Genomic DNA, 18660 nt, shown 5'->3' with positions numbered 1-18660 from the left:
GTAACGTTCTTGAATGTTCATCTTAGAATACACAGTTGAGGCTGTTCACTGGTACGACTCTCATTAAGAACCGAAAATGTCTTGTTGCCACATGCTTCGTCCTTAAAGTGTTATGTTATCGCAAAACCGTACTGTATTGATTATCGTCATCAGTTCTTCACTTATCCAGTAAAACCGTTTTACATTTGACGGAGAAAATTCAAGCACGTTAAATTGAAAACCACATATTTCCAGCAACTATCCCCTCTTTCCATTTTTCGCTATCTGCACTAATAAGCAAATTACCCTATGGTGCCGGACTTTTGAGTCCACCTGTATAACAAAAGATAATAACAACGCTGTCAAAAATACCAGATAAATTTCAATCGCTAATACGAAGAGCTACTGAGATTATGATATATTACATAAAGTACGAAGCAGCAAACAACCTGGATATCTTTTTGAGAAACTGAATACAATTTCGAGGATGCATCAACAAGTAACGCGACGGAAAAAATTATTGTCAGTCCCAGTTCATAATACAACCACCTACGGAAGATTGTACACCGTATCTGCCACCAAAGACTGGAATTCCCTTCCAACCTCTCTAACATCCATCCAGTATCATAAGCAGTTTAAACATAAACTAAGGAATCATCTACAAGCAAGGCAGCTAAGCACATAATCACGAGCAACTTTTCTGTTATAAATATAACAGAGTTGCCATTGTAATAATTGGCAACTTTGTTAATATAATTTGTTATAACTATTCTAATTTGCATAATTTTTGTTTTGTCTTTTCAATTTATTATTATTATTATTATTGCTATTGCTGTTTCCTTTATTGTCCCAGCTGACTTTATATATGTAGTATATGTAAAGATGAAAGCGACGAACATTAGTTTATACATATAATCCTTTTTTCTTTCTTATTTTTATTCAATTTGTATTTTTGTATTCAATGTTCATCTATCATACATGTAGTCAGGATATGTTCATATTCCATTTGTACCTTACTTTTATTTTACTTTGTTTTAATTACCCAGACAAGGATTTGTTGTAAGAGCGGCCCTCGAGGCCGAAAAACGCCCGCTATAATAAAGACGATTTTATTATTATTATTATTACTGCTAAGGTCATTACCCCTACAAAAATGGACAAAAATTGACAGTGTAGTATTTACACCATGTACAATCTGTCGCGGGAATCTGTGGTGCAAGGACGCGCATAACAATAGAGTAGAGGAGAAAGTGAGTGGGCTGAGCAAATCAGTGCACGCTGCTGGAAACGGCTGGTAGCTATAGCCACGTTTCTTCCTCCATCAGTGGCGCAACCACAGGGGGGCATTGCCCCCCAACCTTGGAAGGAAATCAATTCAGGGGGCAAACATTGAAATGAGAAAATCAAGGCTAGCAGAATCTAAGAGTAACACGACAAAATGATACTCAAGGTGGAATTAGTTTTCATGTATTTTTCTTCCAGACTCCAAGAGCACCTGCAGGGGGGCACAAAAGGGCAATTTCCCCCCTCGAATTCAAATTTTATGAGAATAAAAATACGTTCGTAAAATTTTCTTGCTCGCTTCGCTCGCACTCCCTGCTTTTCTTACAGTCTCATCAGTGCCGGATCTACAATCCGCAAAAAACCGCGGTGCGGGGGGAGGGGGGGGGCGAAGAGAAGTAACCCTTTAAGGAGCTCTCAGCCATTGGCATAGTACAGGGTTCGTATACGTATATAAAATATAAACGTAGGTACTCTGTGGTACAGAAGTGAATACAATATATAAAGGTAAATGTAAAGTTTCCGGTGCATATAGCACCGTGCCATGAAGACACATTTAGGGTATGTGGGCCCCTTATATTTTCGATGTCCATAATCACGTTGCGGCCGCCTTTAGCACCCCCCCCAACCCTCCCGGTACCATTTGATTTGAGGCTGGGTGGGTCGTAGAGCTGCATTATGCGGGGACAAAGCCGGAATAATTCCAACCTAAGATCACACATGCCTTCTTTTTGCGCGTGGTAGTCAGACTATGATGAAATCAGGCTAGAATTTCACGAGAAATGAAGGGGTGAATATTTCGTCAACCTATCTTTCCTTAATCAGGAAAAGTTACGACCGTATGATTGTAACAAATGTATCACTTTCCAGGTGTAAGAAAACAGTGTCATTTATATATCACATCACACTCTCTGACATCACCCCCTTCCCCTTTAAAAGAATGAGTTGAATTCTATATGTCGGCCACCAATATGGCAGACGTCCGATTGGAATACAACAATGTAGTTCCCCCTAAACCTAACCTGTTTCAATCATGACCAATTGTACCCAGCCTAACCCCTTAAATCAGTGGCGTAGCGCCGTTCTCTGCAACCCCCTGCAAGTAAAATATTGGGGGCCCCCTTAGCAAATATATACATATATCGAGATGATGCCAGAGTGGGACGCACGTACCACAGTCAAATCATCCCTCCCCCCCTCAGCTGTACAAGGAATTAACTTTTACCCAAATATTATTGCTTCCGAATTTGTGTTATCGACTTATACGAATATATCAGATTAGTGGCTTTTCGAAACTAAATCCGGATGGCTTGAATCTCTGAGAATAACTGAAAGAAGAAATTGGAAATATTTTCTCTTAGTTCAACACCAGAAATCTCTTTTGGAGGAGGGGAGAAGCTTCACGCAGCCAAATAATTTTTTCGTGATCCTTTGTATTTTTTTGCTTGAAACATTTTAAAAAAATATCAGGTTAGATATAATTGCACAGATATTCAAAAAATACTAGGACTCCCCTATGACGTAGTGCTAAAGTCCTTCCCTTATAACCTAGGGGTCCCAGGGTCGAAAGCCGGTGGAGGCACATAGTGGTTCGGATTCCACTTTAAATTGTATGTCCAGTCCCGATTAGCCTATCAGTGCATAAAGTGGACTTAAAAACTTAAATTTGGAATTGAATGCGCCGTCAACTCCAAAACCACCCTCTGGCTGCGCCAGGCCAAGATTAAGAGTCGCTCTCATTAGTCTCCTAATACTAATAGTGAGTTATATACTCAAGTAAACTTATTATTTCATTTTTGGGGGTTGAACTGGACTTCTAGATTGTCTGTGTTGAACTAACATCACAAAGTCAATTGCAATCTGCGAAGAAATCGCAGCGGCCTCCAATTTTGAGATAGATATTAAAGTGACGATGGGGCACTATTCAATGAAAATCTGTCACTCAATGAATGCCGATTAGAAGGACTGGCCACCCAAAAAGGTGTTTCTACACGAACACGATGTTTAATTTTGCTGTTAGTGGACCTCAGAACATATATTTCTTAAAGACTTTTACTCATATAACAAGAACAGTTTTATTATTAGATCATTAGTGGTCGAAGTATGTGTGGGAGGGAAGGACGAAGGGGGGATGCTACCGCCCAGCTAAGAAAAAAATCATAATGTATCCCTCCACAGTTAGCATAATTTACATAAGCATCCTCCTCCACCTATGCATTGTTTTCAAGCTGATCCAAAATTCGAACAAGGAAATTCGCAGCTAGGAATTTTCACTTCGAACACTGCAGATCACAGAATCGTAAGAAATTGGAAAAGTAGAACTGGTTCGACAGAAATGTGCAAGAAATTTCAATATATCAGAAAAATGAACTTCACAAAATACGTAATGGTAACATTAAACTCATACACCCTGCGTGACAGAAAAGGGGGTACTGGCCCTTAGGGAAAAGGGATAATTGCCCCTGGACTCCACCTTCTACTGAATTTTGGGGTCCCTTTGAAGTAAAACACAAGAAGTGTGAACAATGTGGGAAATTTATCTCAGCTCTTATTTGAATATGAAAAGGCTTGGGAGTTGGGGCCCTCTTAAAATATTTAGTGGGAAGTTACATTTTAAATATCACGTGCAACAAATATTATTTAGTGGCAAAATATCATGAATTACCAAGTTTGATTGTTTATTGCATAGCAATAAGGCATCGACTGGTTGAGCAACTCAACACTGCTCATACTCGATTCATACTTTAATTGTAGAGAATTGACACACTGCACTACGTTTACGACAAACTGCGTAGCGTATTTTCCTATCGATGGTCATCTATGAGCAAGAAAATTCATTCTGCATTTCAGAGGGGGCCCTTATGTCAAATTACCTGGCCCCCTCTGGCTGGGACAATATGCTGCTTATTATCGTATAATACAAAATTTATTTTAAGTTTATCGATTTTTTAAAAAATAAGATATATTCTCTGTTGAATTTCTGGGAGTATATAAAATTTCAGGAGCACAGAGAGAGAACATTGCGAGGCCCCTACACATCGGGGCCTCACCGCATTGCGGGGGTTGAGGGGGCGGCCGCTACGCTACTGCCTTTACTTTTTATAGGGTTTGTTACGGGACTTTGGAATCACTCTCCAGGCTCTTATATGTGACTTTGTTAACATGAGATGAATAATAACACACACACGCATACATTATACGTATGTGATATGTGTGTGTTGATTGATTGGTTTATTTGGTGTTTTAAGTCCACTTTATGCACAGTAAGGCTAATCGGGACTGGACCTACAGTTTAAAGTGGGATCCGAACCACTATGTGCCTCCACCGGGTATCGAACCCGGGACCCCTTGATTACAAGACTACGACGCTACCACTCCGCCGTCAAGGAGGCTGATGTGTGTGTGTGTGTGTAAAGGTAGGTAGGTAGAGGGGGCCTTTGGTAATATTTTGCGGGGGGCCAATCTTTGTAGATCCGGCACTGAGTCTCATCAAGTTCAGAGCCGTAGCTAAGGGACGGCAGGAGTCGGACCTCGGCACCGAACGATCTAATGAAAAAAGTTGTGAAAGAGTGAATGCCATGGGATTATTTTCTGTAATGCATTGTTATTTACTTGAGTGAGAAGTAAGAAAGACCAAATGTGTACTTCAGACTGTTGTTGCTAAACAGTTTTGTTTTAAATGTATGAACAGTCGTTTTGAGGAAATGGAGCACACACATGCGAGAGAAAATTTATATAATTTTTGCTGTTGGTTTGTTATGAGGTGGATGAATTGATTATGTAATGTATTTAAATATTATATGTATGTAGGTATTAAAGAAACATTGAATACATGCAGAATTTTGTGTTAACATGTTGCATATGTATTTCCTTATTTTACGTAGCTTCATGTTGCATATATATGTAAAACATATGTTCTACATGAAAGTTACACATGTCATATATATACACAAAAGGAATTATATTCGTCATTTTTGCCTTTCAAAACTACAATTTGTGTGCTTGTTTTCCATTATTAGCTAATGTGAAATTGAACGTGTTGAAAAAATACAAGAAAAAATGTCAACAATAAAAATAATAACAATAAAAATGCCATTATCATTATTCCTATTATTATTACTATTGGCACGTTTATCCTCCTGGTATTCCTGGTACTTGCCCCCCCAAGACAAAATTCGTGGTTCCGCCTCTGCCCTCCATGCGTTCATTTCCCACTCGTGCGTTCATTGGTCGGGTTCTACTTGCGTAGAGGACTTGTTTTTGTTCGCTTGCTCCAGAGATTCCCGGAGCAGAGTGAATCAAAGTGCTATATAAACAGTAAAGACACTCACCCATCCTCCGTTACTAGCTATCCACGCTGCCAGCTCCTGTTCCACGACGGCTCCCATCGCCTCGACCAGACCTGGCAAGTAGTCATGGTGTCCCTGACGCACGCAGTCCACGGCCAAGCCTCCCGCGACGGCAAACAACGACACCACTTTACCCCACGTGACGTCCATCTTGAAGAGTTCCCTCGCCACCGCAGCGAGCACCGCGCACACGGACTTTTCCGACGTCAACGTCATGCACACTTGCCTGCACACGGAGGTGTACACCTTCGGGTGCATCCTCTCCAGTTCCTGCCCGATTACGTGCAACTGGTGAAACACCTCGCACACGACGTACCCTCCGGGAAGGTTGGCCACGCTGCGCAGCCGCTGGAGTCCACACTTGCGGCTAAACACCCCCGAACGTTTCAACCGGCTGCGAATGTACTGCCCGCACAGGGACTTCCCCTGCGCCACTATCTCCTGGGACGGGACCGATCGCCAGCCGATCGTGTTGGAGAGTTTCCTGGAGACGACGTCGCTCACGTTGCTGAAGCGCCGTCGTGCCGACGCGGCGTTGTTCACGATGCTTCCGTCCGTGGATCCGAGGCCGAGAAGGTTGGAATGCAGGGACGCTGGGAAACTGAACTTCCTCCTCTGAACGGGAACTGTCGGGAAGGAGTCCGCGCCGGCCATTTTGCTCTCTCGAGATACACATTACAGCCACGAAGCACACCTGGAAAGAAAACGGCATAGCTATATTGACATTATAAACTGAATGGGTGGCACAGAAACGAGAATAGGAGTAGTGTTGCCACCACAACAATAAAGTAAAATTTAACTTTTAAAGCCACACAATTTCCCTTCCCGTCCATATTTTCTATTTTGTGTAAGAAAATTGAAATCGACGATCACAAAACTATTATTATTAGTTGCAGTAGTTGAATTGCTACTACGAGTATTATTCCACCTGAATCAAATATTAAAGCTCAAAATGAATAAAAAGCAGGAAATAATTAAGATTAATGAGGGCAAATTGAGAAAAATATACGAAATGTAATTTTCACTAAGATTAGCTTTGCGCCCCCTGAATCATGACTAACTTTAAAAGTTGATATGATAATGAGAATTTTGCAATGTGAATTAGACTGCCCAGTCCGCTTAAACTATACTTATTCTAACACTACGTTTCGAGAGAGTACCTCTTCTGTCGTCTTCAGGTGACAAACTTTTTTTTTTCTGCCAGTGGTGGGGATCGAACCTACGACAGATCTGTAATCTTACTACAAATCGGGTGGGCTAAACAACTCCACTTTGTTTATTGTTGTTTCTTGCACACATCAAATTTATTAAGTTCGATTTCGTCTTTTAATCTACGGTTCAATTATTTGCAGTTTAAACTGCTTCTAATCTCGTTGTCTTGTAATCAAGGGGTTCCGGGTTCGATTCCCGGTGGAAACATGTAGTGGTTCGGATCCCACTTTAAACTGTACGTCCAGTCACGATTAGCCTTACTGTGCATAAAGTGGGCTTTAAAACACCAAACTCAATCAATCAATCAATTTTGCTTCTAATCTGAAATACGTGAATTTTATACAGTGTAAACTAATTTTGTTCGACCCCTATAACCGCGTTTGAACGTGTCGAAATGCATGTACACAGGGACGGCGCTACAGGGGGGCTAGGGGGGCTGAAGCCCCCCAAACCAGACCTCAACCCCCCCGGTAGCCCCCCCCCCCCTAGATTTTTGTAGTACGGTAGACTCATTTCAACCGAAAACTTAAAAAGTAAAATTTACATTTTCCATTATGAAACTTCCATTGGGGCAAGTACAATGTTCAAGTACATTTTCTAGTTCGGTTAGATCGCAATTACTTTATGACGATGTGTTCTGAAATCAATGGGCCACTGGTCATTCGATACTAAGTAATTTGCCAATCAGGAGTCGCCAAACTTGCTACGAAATCATCTGCCTGCCTGGAAGATGGAAGTCTTCAGTGGCTGTGAGGTTGATCTTTGATTGTTGTTGGCAGCCTCTGTAAATCGTATCACTATATTTCGGAATAGGTCTAACAGGTGTGACAAATGAATTTTTATAAGTAGGATAACGTTAAAAACCTAAATAAGCGTTATGTTTCCTTTCTGCTTGGTAGTTCCTCATTGGAGTAGACATGAGAGTTAGAGATGTTCTCTGATTGGTTTCATCGTTATATCTATTCTTATGTAACTAATTCTTCAGCATTCTTAAACCCGACGGTTTATGGCTGCAGCAACACAACCCTTCCTATCCTTATCACTGCAAATATTCGAGGGGGAGAAATACGAAGTTAAAGAATGAAAGAGTACACAAACTACCTAATTCCTAAACGCTAACACATTGGAAATATTAAAATTGGCCTCCCAGCCCCCATGCTCTAGCGATAGAATTGCTGCCTTCATATCAAGGTTTCCCAGGTTCGATCCCAGTGGAGGTAACATTTCATTAAGTCATTCAGATTTCACTAGAAGGGCTTCCCCTATAGCGTAATGGCAACGTCGTCAACTTATAATAAGGAATCCAGAGTTCGTTACCCGGTGGAGGCACATTGCACAGTGGTTCGGATCCTACTGTAAACTGTATGTTCAGTCCAGATTAACCTATCTGTGTATAAAGTGGACTTCAAAAACAATTCAATTCAATTCAATTCCACTAGAAGCTGCAGCTCTCGTCCCGATTAACCTCTGTACATATATAATAGACCTTAATCCATACAAACTCAATCAAGTAATCATTGAAATACGGTGCGAATATCAGTAGGCTTGGGCAATTTTCTTGCTCGCAGTCCTAGTCCTACATGTTAATTAATTATAATTTGTGAAGTTAGGAAATAATTTCTGCAGTACCACCATAGTGGACAAACTTAATTCTGTGCAGAAGAATCAATCTTTGAAGGAAATCTAAAACTATTGATCCAATTCTGTGCACAATATATTCTGAAGAAAAAAAAATTAAAATCTTCAGCAGTTACTTTCACTAATAAAAATGCCAAGCGCAAGAGTTGCAACTATATTCATTGCTTTTATGTCAATGTATTTGTCTCCTAGTCGAAGTGAATTTGTAGTAACAATATTATTGTTCCTTGTGGACGGCATTTCGGCATCTTCCCCATTTTTAGCCCTAAGTTCTGAATTTCAGTCGTTGAACAAGAAAAAGTAAGATATTTCATCATGGAAGATGAATGGCATCATTAACATACTTTCTATTCAAGGGTGGTTTGTTTATTTGATGCCTATTTTATTAAGTTAGTGCAGCATTTCTCATGTACGAAAAGCTACAATCTTTCGCCGCTCCCTACTGTTGTAATTTGAACATTGGATTCGATTGATTTGGTGTTTTAAGTCCACCTTATGCACAGTAAGGCTAATCGGGACTGGACCTACAGTTTAAAGTGAGATCCGAACCACTATGTGCCCCCACCGGGAATCGAACCTGGACCCCTTGATTACAAGGCGACGACGATTTTAATTTGAACAGTTTAGAGTTATGGCACACAATGAGGCAGGAAGGAACTCACAATAAAGACCCTTCAGCAGCTGCTTGCAATGGTTGGAATATTTAAAATTGCCTTTTACGAACTTTATAAGCTTTGTGTTATTGAAATGTGCCCACCCCCGTCAACGACTGCTTACCGCAAATCAAGTGTTGCCTCCATAATCGAAATAGTCATGAGAGGTTGAATGCTATATCTATTGTGTCCTTTGAGAAAGAGCTTGCAAAATCTTTGGATTTAAACAAGCTTGTAGCTGCTCATAAAAACAGACGTACCTTATCGTACGTATCTGGCTGTGGTTATTTTCTTATTTGAACAAAAAAGTACTCACATTCTTTACATAGAAAGAGTGTTACGTGTAGTATTTATACATATTTCCAGCGAGTTGATAATGAGTGTATTTTTTATGGTGTATTACGTTTACTGTTCATATGAATAGTAACTATGTGATACTATCTATCTTGATAATGGGTTAGGAAAAGAAAACAATAAAATTATTGCATTTTATTTCACATAAAAGATTCGTGCCCGTGGAACAAAATGCAACATAACACTCAGTGATTTATCTTTGGATCTGACTGTAAAGTATGCCACTGGTAAAATTATACCGTAGTAAAGTATTGTGTAATTACCTTTTAGCTGATATTAGTTAGCCCCCGAGAATTTGGCTCCGAAATCTGTAGCCCCACCCACTTATTTTCGGCTGGTTGGTTGTGCTGGTTTCACTGCACATACATACGAGAAAGTGAGGAATCTGATATCGTGGAAAATGTGGACGATATAGACTTGAAGGAAGGTGGTGGAAATGAATGTTCAGTTGAAGGTGTAGTTCAGTGGTAGAGGGTTCGGTCGCCAGGTCACGCTGCCTTCCGTTAGCAGAACCGAAATGTTACGTGTTCAGAGCCCAATTTGTGCATAGACGCTAATCAGCACGCTTCTGCCTTGCACACGCCTCATAATCTACGCGGCCGCACTCCACAAACGTACTAAGAAAGGAGATATCCAATAGGACGAAGTCCGGTTCTTACTCTCGTCAACATTTTCAATTACAAAGAAACAACCAGGACTCGAACCTGGATCTCGATTCTTGTGCCCGCCCTCTACCACTGAACTACACCTTCGACTGAACACATGGATTTCCACCACCTTCGTTCTTACACCCACTATGTTCACTAAAATTATCCGTGATTTACCGTTTCTCCGAATGACCCGGAGGAGGATTGCATGAGATTTACCACCAAACTAAAATTCTCGGCGCGGGAATTGCCGTTTCGGCTAATCCCCTTTTGCCAAATATTTTGAAAAGAGGGAATTTTACCTCCACTAGGAAATTTTAGTTGTTTACGGCCAAAGTGCGCCCGTTTAATTTTTTGTAAACAAGCAGAAAACTTAGTACCACAAAATTTGTGTGTTGGATCACCGACCACTTATGAACACGAAGTAAAATTTTAAATATTTTTGAAGTTGTAACTCGTCTTTTTGGTTAATTGTACACCTTGCATGCAAATATCTACGCCAGATGACCCCTTTCTTATTTTGTTTGCTTCCACAAAACGAAAAGACTTGTATACCTAGTCATATCATAAATTCTGTTACAAAGTTAATAATGAACTACAGGTACAGTGAGCAAGCTAATGTATTAATATTTGGATGTTACAAAGGTACAGTTCTTGCCAACACAGAGCACCTATCACTGTTCAAATTGGCCGGCAACCTCTGGCCTTCACACAGGCCCCGAAGTCTCCCAGGCCAGTCATCGATCGCAGCACGCACGGTCTCGAAGGGAAAGTCCGCCACTGCCTTAACAAGAGAACGCTTGAGACTCGCAAAGTTTGGATGCCTCTTCCTACAGACCATGCCCTCCAAAACGGACCACAACCTATAGTCCAATAGGCTGAGGTCGGGACTGCTGGAGGGCCAATCAGCCGGAGTAATGAAATCAAGGAACATTACTCTGAAGCCACTCCTGTGCGGTCTTTGCCTATGGGACGGTGCTGAGTCCTGCTGGAAGTTCCACGGCTTGTTGTTGAACATGGTGCGGGTCCACGATTTCACAAGTGGCTCCAACACTGTAGCTTGGTACACTTTTGTAGATGTTTTCACATCATGTTCACAGAAGTGGAGGTCAGTTGTGTCATCGTACGAAAGCCCCCACCAAACCATCACTGAGGATCCGTGGCGTGTTTTCACGAGCTTCCTGGGATGTCGAGGCATAAACACGGTCGTTTTGACGATTGTAAGACTCTTCAATCGTGAAGATTTTTCGTCCGTGAAAAGGATCCTCCTGTGGCCAACATTTGCGTAACACTGAAGGAGTATTTTTGCTTTCTGTTCCGAAGTAAGGAAGTGACCAGTACTTCGCTGATAAGCACGGAGTCCTAGGTCACTTCGGAGCATATGCGACATACACATTTTCGAAATGTTCAGCTCTCCAGCCATCACTGCTTGTTTCCTGACAGGATTTCGTCGAATCCGCGCCGCCACTGCTTTCACGAGCTTCTGGCTCCTCACGCTGCGAGGTTTATCTTTCCTGAGGCGGTCCTAAATTGTCCCTGTGTCACAGTATCTGTTGATAGTCCGATGAATGAACATCGTGCTGATATTCAGCATTTTCAGGGTGTTGAAAATGTCAGATGATGGTGATTTGCCAACTTTGTGTAGTGCGATTACTGCCACACGGATCTCGTATACACCCCACTCCATTAGACTCGCAGTGAAATTCACCTTTCCGCTACCACAGCCAAATACACAATGATACTAGTTGTTGTTTGATCCAACATTGCGGGGCTACCTTTCCAACCAGTGTTGCCATCCCTGTCTAAACTTTGTAACTTTTGATATGATTAGGTATTAGAGTGTTCATACTAGTTAAGGGAAAGACAGCCGACATTGGTTTAGATTTCAAACTGACTGAAATTATCTTTGATTTCGAAATAGCAGCTTTCAAAGCAGTTCTAAACGTCTTTCCAGGCATCGTTCTAGCAGAGAGAAAATTCACCCTCTTCAAACTATTCGACGAAACGTCCCCCTTTGCCAGCAATTTTGATTAGCTTTGATATTTGTCTCTTCTCTGAGGAGTTCTGCGAAACAGGAGTGAATCGAAATTATCAATGCCAGTTGGGTGTACAGTGAGTTCGCAACTCCAGAGGTCTTTGAAGACACCTAACTCCTCTTTTTCTTAATCGGAAATAATGAGTGCAAAAAATACTCTGCAAGATCCTGACAGATAGTATACACCTTACACAAGAGCCATTGCAAAGTTTATATTACGAACATTAAGATAACGCGCAACGGCAACATGAGAAGTGGAGGCTAAATGTGCAAAATAAAATACATTCTTCAGCACAGAATTAGATGAAATGCAGAACTCTGTTAATTAGCTATTGTCCTCTAGTAAGTAGATCTTGCAGATGTAATTCGCAGAATATCATCAGTTGGTAAAACTTGTTTGGTAGCTTTACAAGTATGAAGGAAAAAAAATAAAATAGGAAATTAGAGTCGTGCATCTTGAGAGGGAGGAATCTTACATTAACTAGATGCGTATATCGCTGGATCTTCTGAATGTCTGGATAAAATAAGAAAGCTGCATGATCCTTTTTTCCCCTTGTGGGAGTGTCCGTGTAGAGTCTTACGGAGGTTCGCCAGGCGTCACCATAACATTCGTGAGGAACTGGTTGCAGGGCGTGGTGCAGACTTTCTATTTTTCTTACAGATATCGTTCGTTTCAGAGCACAATGGTCCTCCAGACCCAGATCGACCGATGTGATACGGTTTCACACTGGTATTGTGCTCGGCAATTCATCACGAACACAAACGCGGTGTGCGTGTGGAGTTTGTTCAATGCGTTCTTTTGCAACGGTTTATTTCTTTATTTATCACCGTCAGCGGCAAAAGTCCCCTTCCGCAAGGGTGTAATTTATTCACTTGCCCCTTAGCAGGGCTCTATGGAATATCTGCAACTCTGAACGAGAGCGATATCCTACGCGAAAAAAAAAAGTTGGATGGATTTCTGGGAATTCCACAACCAGTGGCGAATTAAAGGTTTACTACTGTTGCTAGATCTATGATTCGTCCACAGAAATTATTAATATTTCTAGGGCTGAGCCGATACCGATGTATCGGTATCGGCCGATCGGAAAGTATTGGTTAGAACTTGTTTGCCGATACCGACCGATACTTACAGCAAAATGCCGCGCGACACTTTCGCCGATCTAATTATGGTGGAAATTATACAACATTTGAAGTTTCTGTATGTTTTGCAACAGTTTTGTGAAAAAAGTTAAATGTGTAATAACATAATATGTAATTAATACTCTGATATAATATTTTAATATTTTAAAGTAAAAATCTTGGTAAAGTCATGCATACAATTAGAGTGGAATACTAAGACACTAATGTTAATCAATATTTTGAACAACTTTTAATTATTACAATTTTCAAATATCGGTAGGAATCGGCGAGAGTATCGGCATCGGTATTGGTTCATTCGTAAATAATTAAGGCCAGGACTTTTATGTAGTTAAAACCAGGGTTGTTGAAAGTCCAGGAACCCATAAATTCTAATGGGTTCTATTGGGTTCCGCCGCAACCTTTTTTCTCGCACAATTTAAATTCGGTTCAAGTTGCGTATTGTTTCATTGTAAAAAGGTCTCTGGACCGTATTTAAATTGATGCGGGAAAAAAGGTTCCTGGACCGAATTGAAATTCTTCCGTAAAAAAGGTTCCTGGAACGAATTTAAATTCATTCGGAAAAAATGTTTCTGGACCGGATTTAAATTGGTCCGGAAAAATGGTTCCTGGACCGAATTGAAATGATTTAAATATGAAAAGGTTTGCTGATTTTCTCTCCCAGTCAGAGATTGAACTTATTTACAATTACAGACCAGGCTTGACCGATTAAAAGTTGCCTTCTAAAAGTGTTCGCATGTACGTTTTACATTGGAATGTCACACTGCGGTTGTAGAAAACGTAGCGCAGGGAATAAATCAAAATGCTGCTGTTCTCTCGTGGGCCAGATTCAAAAACTTCCTTGTCGAAGAATTACTGCCGGACCCTGTGGCCGAGTTGCTAGCACATCGCGCTGCGACGCCAAGGGTCCAGGGTTCGAATCACGCTCAGGCTCTGGTGTTTGTGAATGTCCATTCATCAATTTCATCATTTCTTCACTCATATTCGCAAATTAGCCAAGAGGCACAAAACGCGGAGTAAAATAAACTACATCAATCAATCTATCGAAGAGTTACTGTACATAACGCAATGACTATATGGCGTCACATTGAGTTCAAAGAAACCCGTCACGTGTTGCACCGGTATCCGATCCAGGAACCGCAGCCAATAGGAGCCGTCGATGAGGTAACGTGAGGCTGCTTGTTCCCAGCAGATATTTCAGCAGGGAACGGCAGTCCAGTGGCTGCTCTGGTAGTGCTTCTCTCAGGCAGTGCTGCTACAACCAAGTGAAGGAACGCGCGCGAGAGAATGGGGCGATATGGAGAGTGGTAACGTGACTGCAGCGTTTGAGTTTCGCCCATTTCTACCTTGTACCTTAGATTCTCGAGACAGCCAGCACCTGGATTAGTCTTTCATGCTCACAAGTGGATAATTGTTTATCGTCAGGTCCCTATTCGGTCGAAGTTGCGTATTATTTCATTTCAATACGGAACTTGGAACATATTTAAACTGATTCGGGGAAAAAAGGTTCCCGGATCGTATTTAAATTGATCAGGAAAAAAGGTTCCTGGACCGAATTGAAATACTTTTCAGATAAAAAGTTTCTTTACGGTCCAGAACCCATTTACGCTTGCTGATTTTCTCTCCTGGACCGGAATTGAATTTATTTAAAATTCTTGGACCTTTAAGAACCCTGGTTAAAACATGCGAATCATGTACATAAATATGTAGAAAAAATCACTAAAAATATGTAGAAAATGTGTAAGTATATTAAAAATTGCAGTAATATTTATCGTAGTATTTGGTCATTCCCTTCATACCTGGGACAGGTTCGAGTGAATTTCAAGAACATTTTGTCATTGTCACTACCTGAGATGTAACACTGACACATTACGGCCTCTGTTCCCAGAATCAGCGAAGATTGTTTCGGAAATTTGATAGTACTGAAGAGCAAAGTACACGCCTGCTTCTTATGATTGAAGAGTGGCAAATCCTATAAAGCGTTCTTTTCCCTGCCCGCGATACAAATATCTGTCCTGTTCCTATCTCGCAATGTATTTTGTTTCATCTGACATCAATGCGAATACTTTCGCCTCTTCCACTTCCTGGCTTATTTTGCTGAGAATAAGTGTGGAATTTTGAGTGTAAATTGGATTTTAAGGTTAAAGTTCAATACATTTCCGAATAATATCCCCTCATTTTGAAATTAACTTCAAGAGTGTCGAAGAAATTCCCTTTGTTAAGGTTTGCCTCAGATTCATCATCTCGAAAATCAAGTCCCTGAATAGTGAGAAACAGCGATGCATCCACAACTGACATGTAGTGTCGGTTTTTTTGGATCACTTTTGGTCCCGGGTTCGATACCCGGTGGAGGCACTTTAAACTGATTAGCCTTAATTTGCATAAAGTAGACTTAAAACGCCAAATCAACCAACCAACCAAATCTTGAATCACCTTTGAATGTATTTTACTAATTAGCGTTGTCACTAACGACCACGGTTAGAATAATTTGCCCGTACTACAGATTATTTTTGTGGTCCTCATAATGTTCGTGATGTTTTAAAACAGAGGAGTCTCCTGAACGCATGCGTCAATTGTGGGAAAAGGACAGCTTGCTCTACGACGACATTAATGAGCATTTCTACATTCTAATTTCTTCATATAGGAGAAGTACGTATTTATTTTACACGAGAGCGCTCAACTAAGCTTATATTACATTTCTTGGATCTGAAGTGAAACATAGTAATGATTCTTTTCTCACAATTGATGGGGCCCATCGAATGCGCCCAGACGACGCCTCTGCTTGTAACACTTTCTAGCATGAAAGTTATTTGCATTTTTCGAATTACCATGGAAAACACCCCAAGGTGCGTACGTAACAGGTTGATTCAAAAACAAGAAAACACAGATTACAGCAGATACATAACACTTCTGAATTTGTAAAACACTGAACAGTCTTAACTTTGTGCTGCATGGGCCGCACAATAATACCTGCTTCGCAGTAGCTTTTTGTTGTTCCTTTGCAGGTAAAAAGAGAGGGGGATGGATGGAGTCCATTAGTGGTGACGTCACAAGCAGACGACGAGTTGAACTGAGTCTTCACAACGAGAGAACGTGTTTTCTTCCTATTCAATTCAATGTTATTTTCCTTCGGAAGGTGTAGCTTTAATTATTGCGACAGCAGTTATGAAACAAAATTATGATCTGTATCGTACATCAATGTAAAGATGAGATTTCGGAGAATACGACTATATATCACACATACCTTACAGAGAATAAGGTAAAGAATAACCTGAGTAAGAAAATCATGCATTTTCATAACATTCCAGTTCCGAGCACAGCCGAAGCCGACCCGAACGCACCCGATCTCAAGTTGGCCACGCTGCCGCCATGGATGATGGAAAACCCGTAGCCTCAGGCGATTGAACCGACGGCGCCCATTGGCTGAGTTTTCTTTTGGAGCATTCGCTTTACTCGATTTCCTACTCCATTTATTCTTTACATTCTCATCTGTAAGGTATATGTTATACAGGGTGGGCCATATTGATGAGACATTTCAAATGCATATGTGGAGCATGTAGGAAGCAACATTTATTACCAAATATATGGAAAACCCTGCCAAAAGGACGGGAGTTTTGCACTGTGTTCAGTGTTTGAAGATTACATCCCTGAGATGGATGCCACCTTGACGAGAACATTCTTTGGCTCTAACAGTCATGTTCAGCATAGTTTTGCACAGAGTTTCGGTTGGATGGCCGCTATCTCCCTTCGGATGTTGTCCTTCAGTTCATTGATCGTAGTGGGCCTTGTGGTGTACACCTAGGGGGCACTTGCCCTCCCTGAGATTTCTGGAAACGCTTCGCATAATTCAAATTTTGAAATTGTAGCGTGAAAACATGGATGTAAAGTGCCGTGAAAGACAGCATATTAAGTGCCTAAGAAAACATTCTTCATACCTGAAATGAGACGGCTTGGCCTAAGGGACATGTGGCTGAAGCAGGATGGTGCCACTAGTCATACAGCAGTAGTGTCAATAACAACCCTTCAACGACACTTTTCGGAACGGCTCATCTCGAGATTCGGTGATGTCTGTTGGCCATCCAGATCCCCGGATCTACTACTTCGTGTGAGGTTACCTAAAGGACAAGGTGTACACCACAAGGCCCACTACCATCAATGAACTGAAGGACAACATCCGAAGGGAGATAGCGGCCATCCCAGCCGAAACCCTGTGCAAAACTATGCTGAACATGACTGTTAGAGCCAAAGAATGTTCTCGTCAAGGTGGTATCCATCTCAGGGATGTAATCTTCAAACACTGAACACAGTGCAAAACTCCCGTCCTTTGGCAGTGTTTTCCATATATTTGGTAATAAATGTTGCTTCCTACATGCTCCACATATGCATTTGAAATGTGTCCCATCAATATGGCCCACCCCGTATATAGACGTATTCTCCGAAATCTCATCTTTACATTGATGTACGATACACATCATAATTTTGCTTCATAACTGCTGTCGCAATAATTAAAGCTACCCCTTCCGAAGGAAAATAACATTGAATTGAATAGGAAGAATACACGTTCTCTCGTTGTGAAGACTCAGTTCAACTCGTCGTCTGCTTGTGATGTCACACTATTGGACTCCATTGGCACTCAACCAGGATTGACGTCAGAATGATCAGTGTCACCAGCACTAGTCACGACGCATTAAGCGTGCCCTTTCCTTCCCGTGGGAGGTTATATTGAGCGTTTCCGATTTCTGCCTCGTCGTCGACTTCCATTTCTCATGATGATTAAGAAATTCTAATGTTCGATTGTAGAGAGTTCACAATTCGGCAGTCACAAGTAAGTTACTTTTTGAAATGAGTAACTGTAAAGCCCCTATCACACGGAACTGGAACTCTAGTAGGAACGCCATAGTTGGCGCTGAACTGACTTTCTAGGTAGAAATCAAGGCCGCATGGCTGACTGCTTGACTGGTTTGGAGGAATAGGACATGTTCTAATTCCTACTAGCTTTCGTCGACTGGATTCTGTGGAACAACCAATCGGAGCAAAGTTTGGCCATGTGAAGATAATCTGTGAGTTTGCAAAGGAGCGATTTTTGTCTGTGGTTTCCGAGTGCTGGCTGTTCATGTTATAGTTTCTCAGTTCATCGATAAAGAAAAAGGAAAGAGATGACGTGCAGTGCATTCGTGTTCAGTTCATTAATATTTAGGTATTTATGCAAAGCGATGAGATGTGTACGTGACAAATATGATTAGCTGAAAATTAAAATCCTTATTATTACAAGTGCATCATATCAATAAATGTTTGACTTTCTTCTTCCTTTTTTCGAATGAATCCTGCGAATCTCATGTACGAATAATGCAAACCCGAGTTAAATAGCTTGTTCG

General features: G+C 41.1%; 1 protein-coding gene across 4 annotated transcripts in view; it reads right to left on the bottom strand.

Annotated features, from left to right (window-relative positions):
- Buffy (BCL2 family apoptosis regulator buffy) overlaps positions 1–18660 on the bottom strand; it is a 258812-nt gene that overhangs the window by 72305 nt on the left and 167847 nt on the right. For all 4 annotated transcript variants that reach the window (XM_083123288.1, XM_083123287.1, XM_083123289.1 and 1 more), the window contains one exon: positions 5592–6303. In XM_083123288.1, coding sequence (XP_082979414.1) covers positions 5592–6263 — 672 coding nt within the window. In that variant the 5' untranslated portion in view covers positions 6264–6303. The remainder of the gene's footprint in view (positions 1–5591; positions 6304–18660) is intronic.

This window comes from Lepisma saccharinum, chromosome 5, assembly GCF_977018435.1.
Source record: "Lepisma saccharinum chromosome 5, izLepSacc3.1, whole genome shotgun sequence".
Taxonomy (NCBI): domain Eukaryota; kingdom Metazoa; phylum Arthropoda; class Insecta; order Zygentoma; family Lepismatidae; genus Lepisma; species Lepisma saccharinum.
This window is presented reverse-complemented; position numbering and strand designations above follow the sequence as displayed.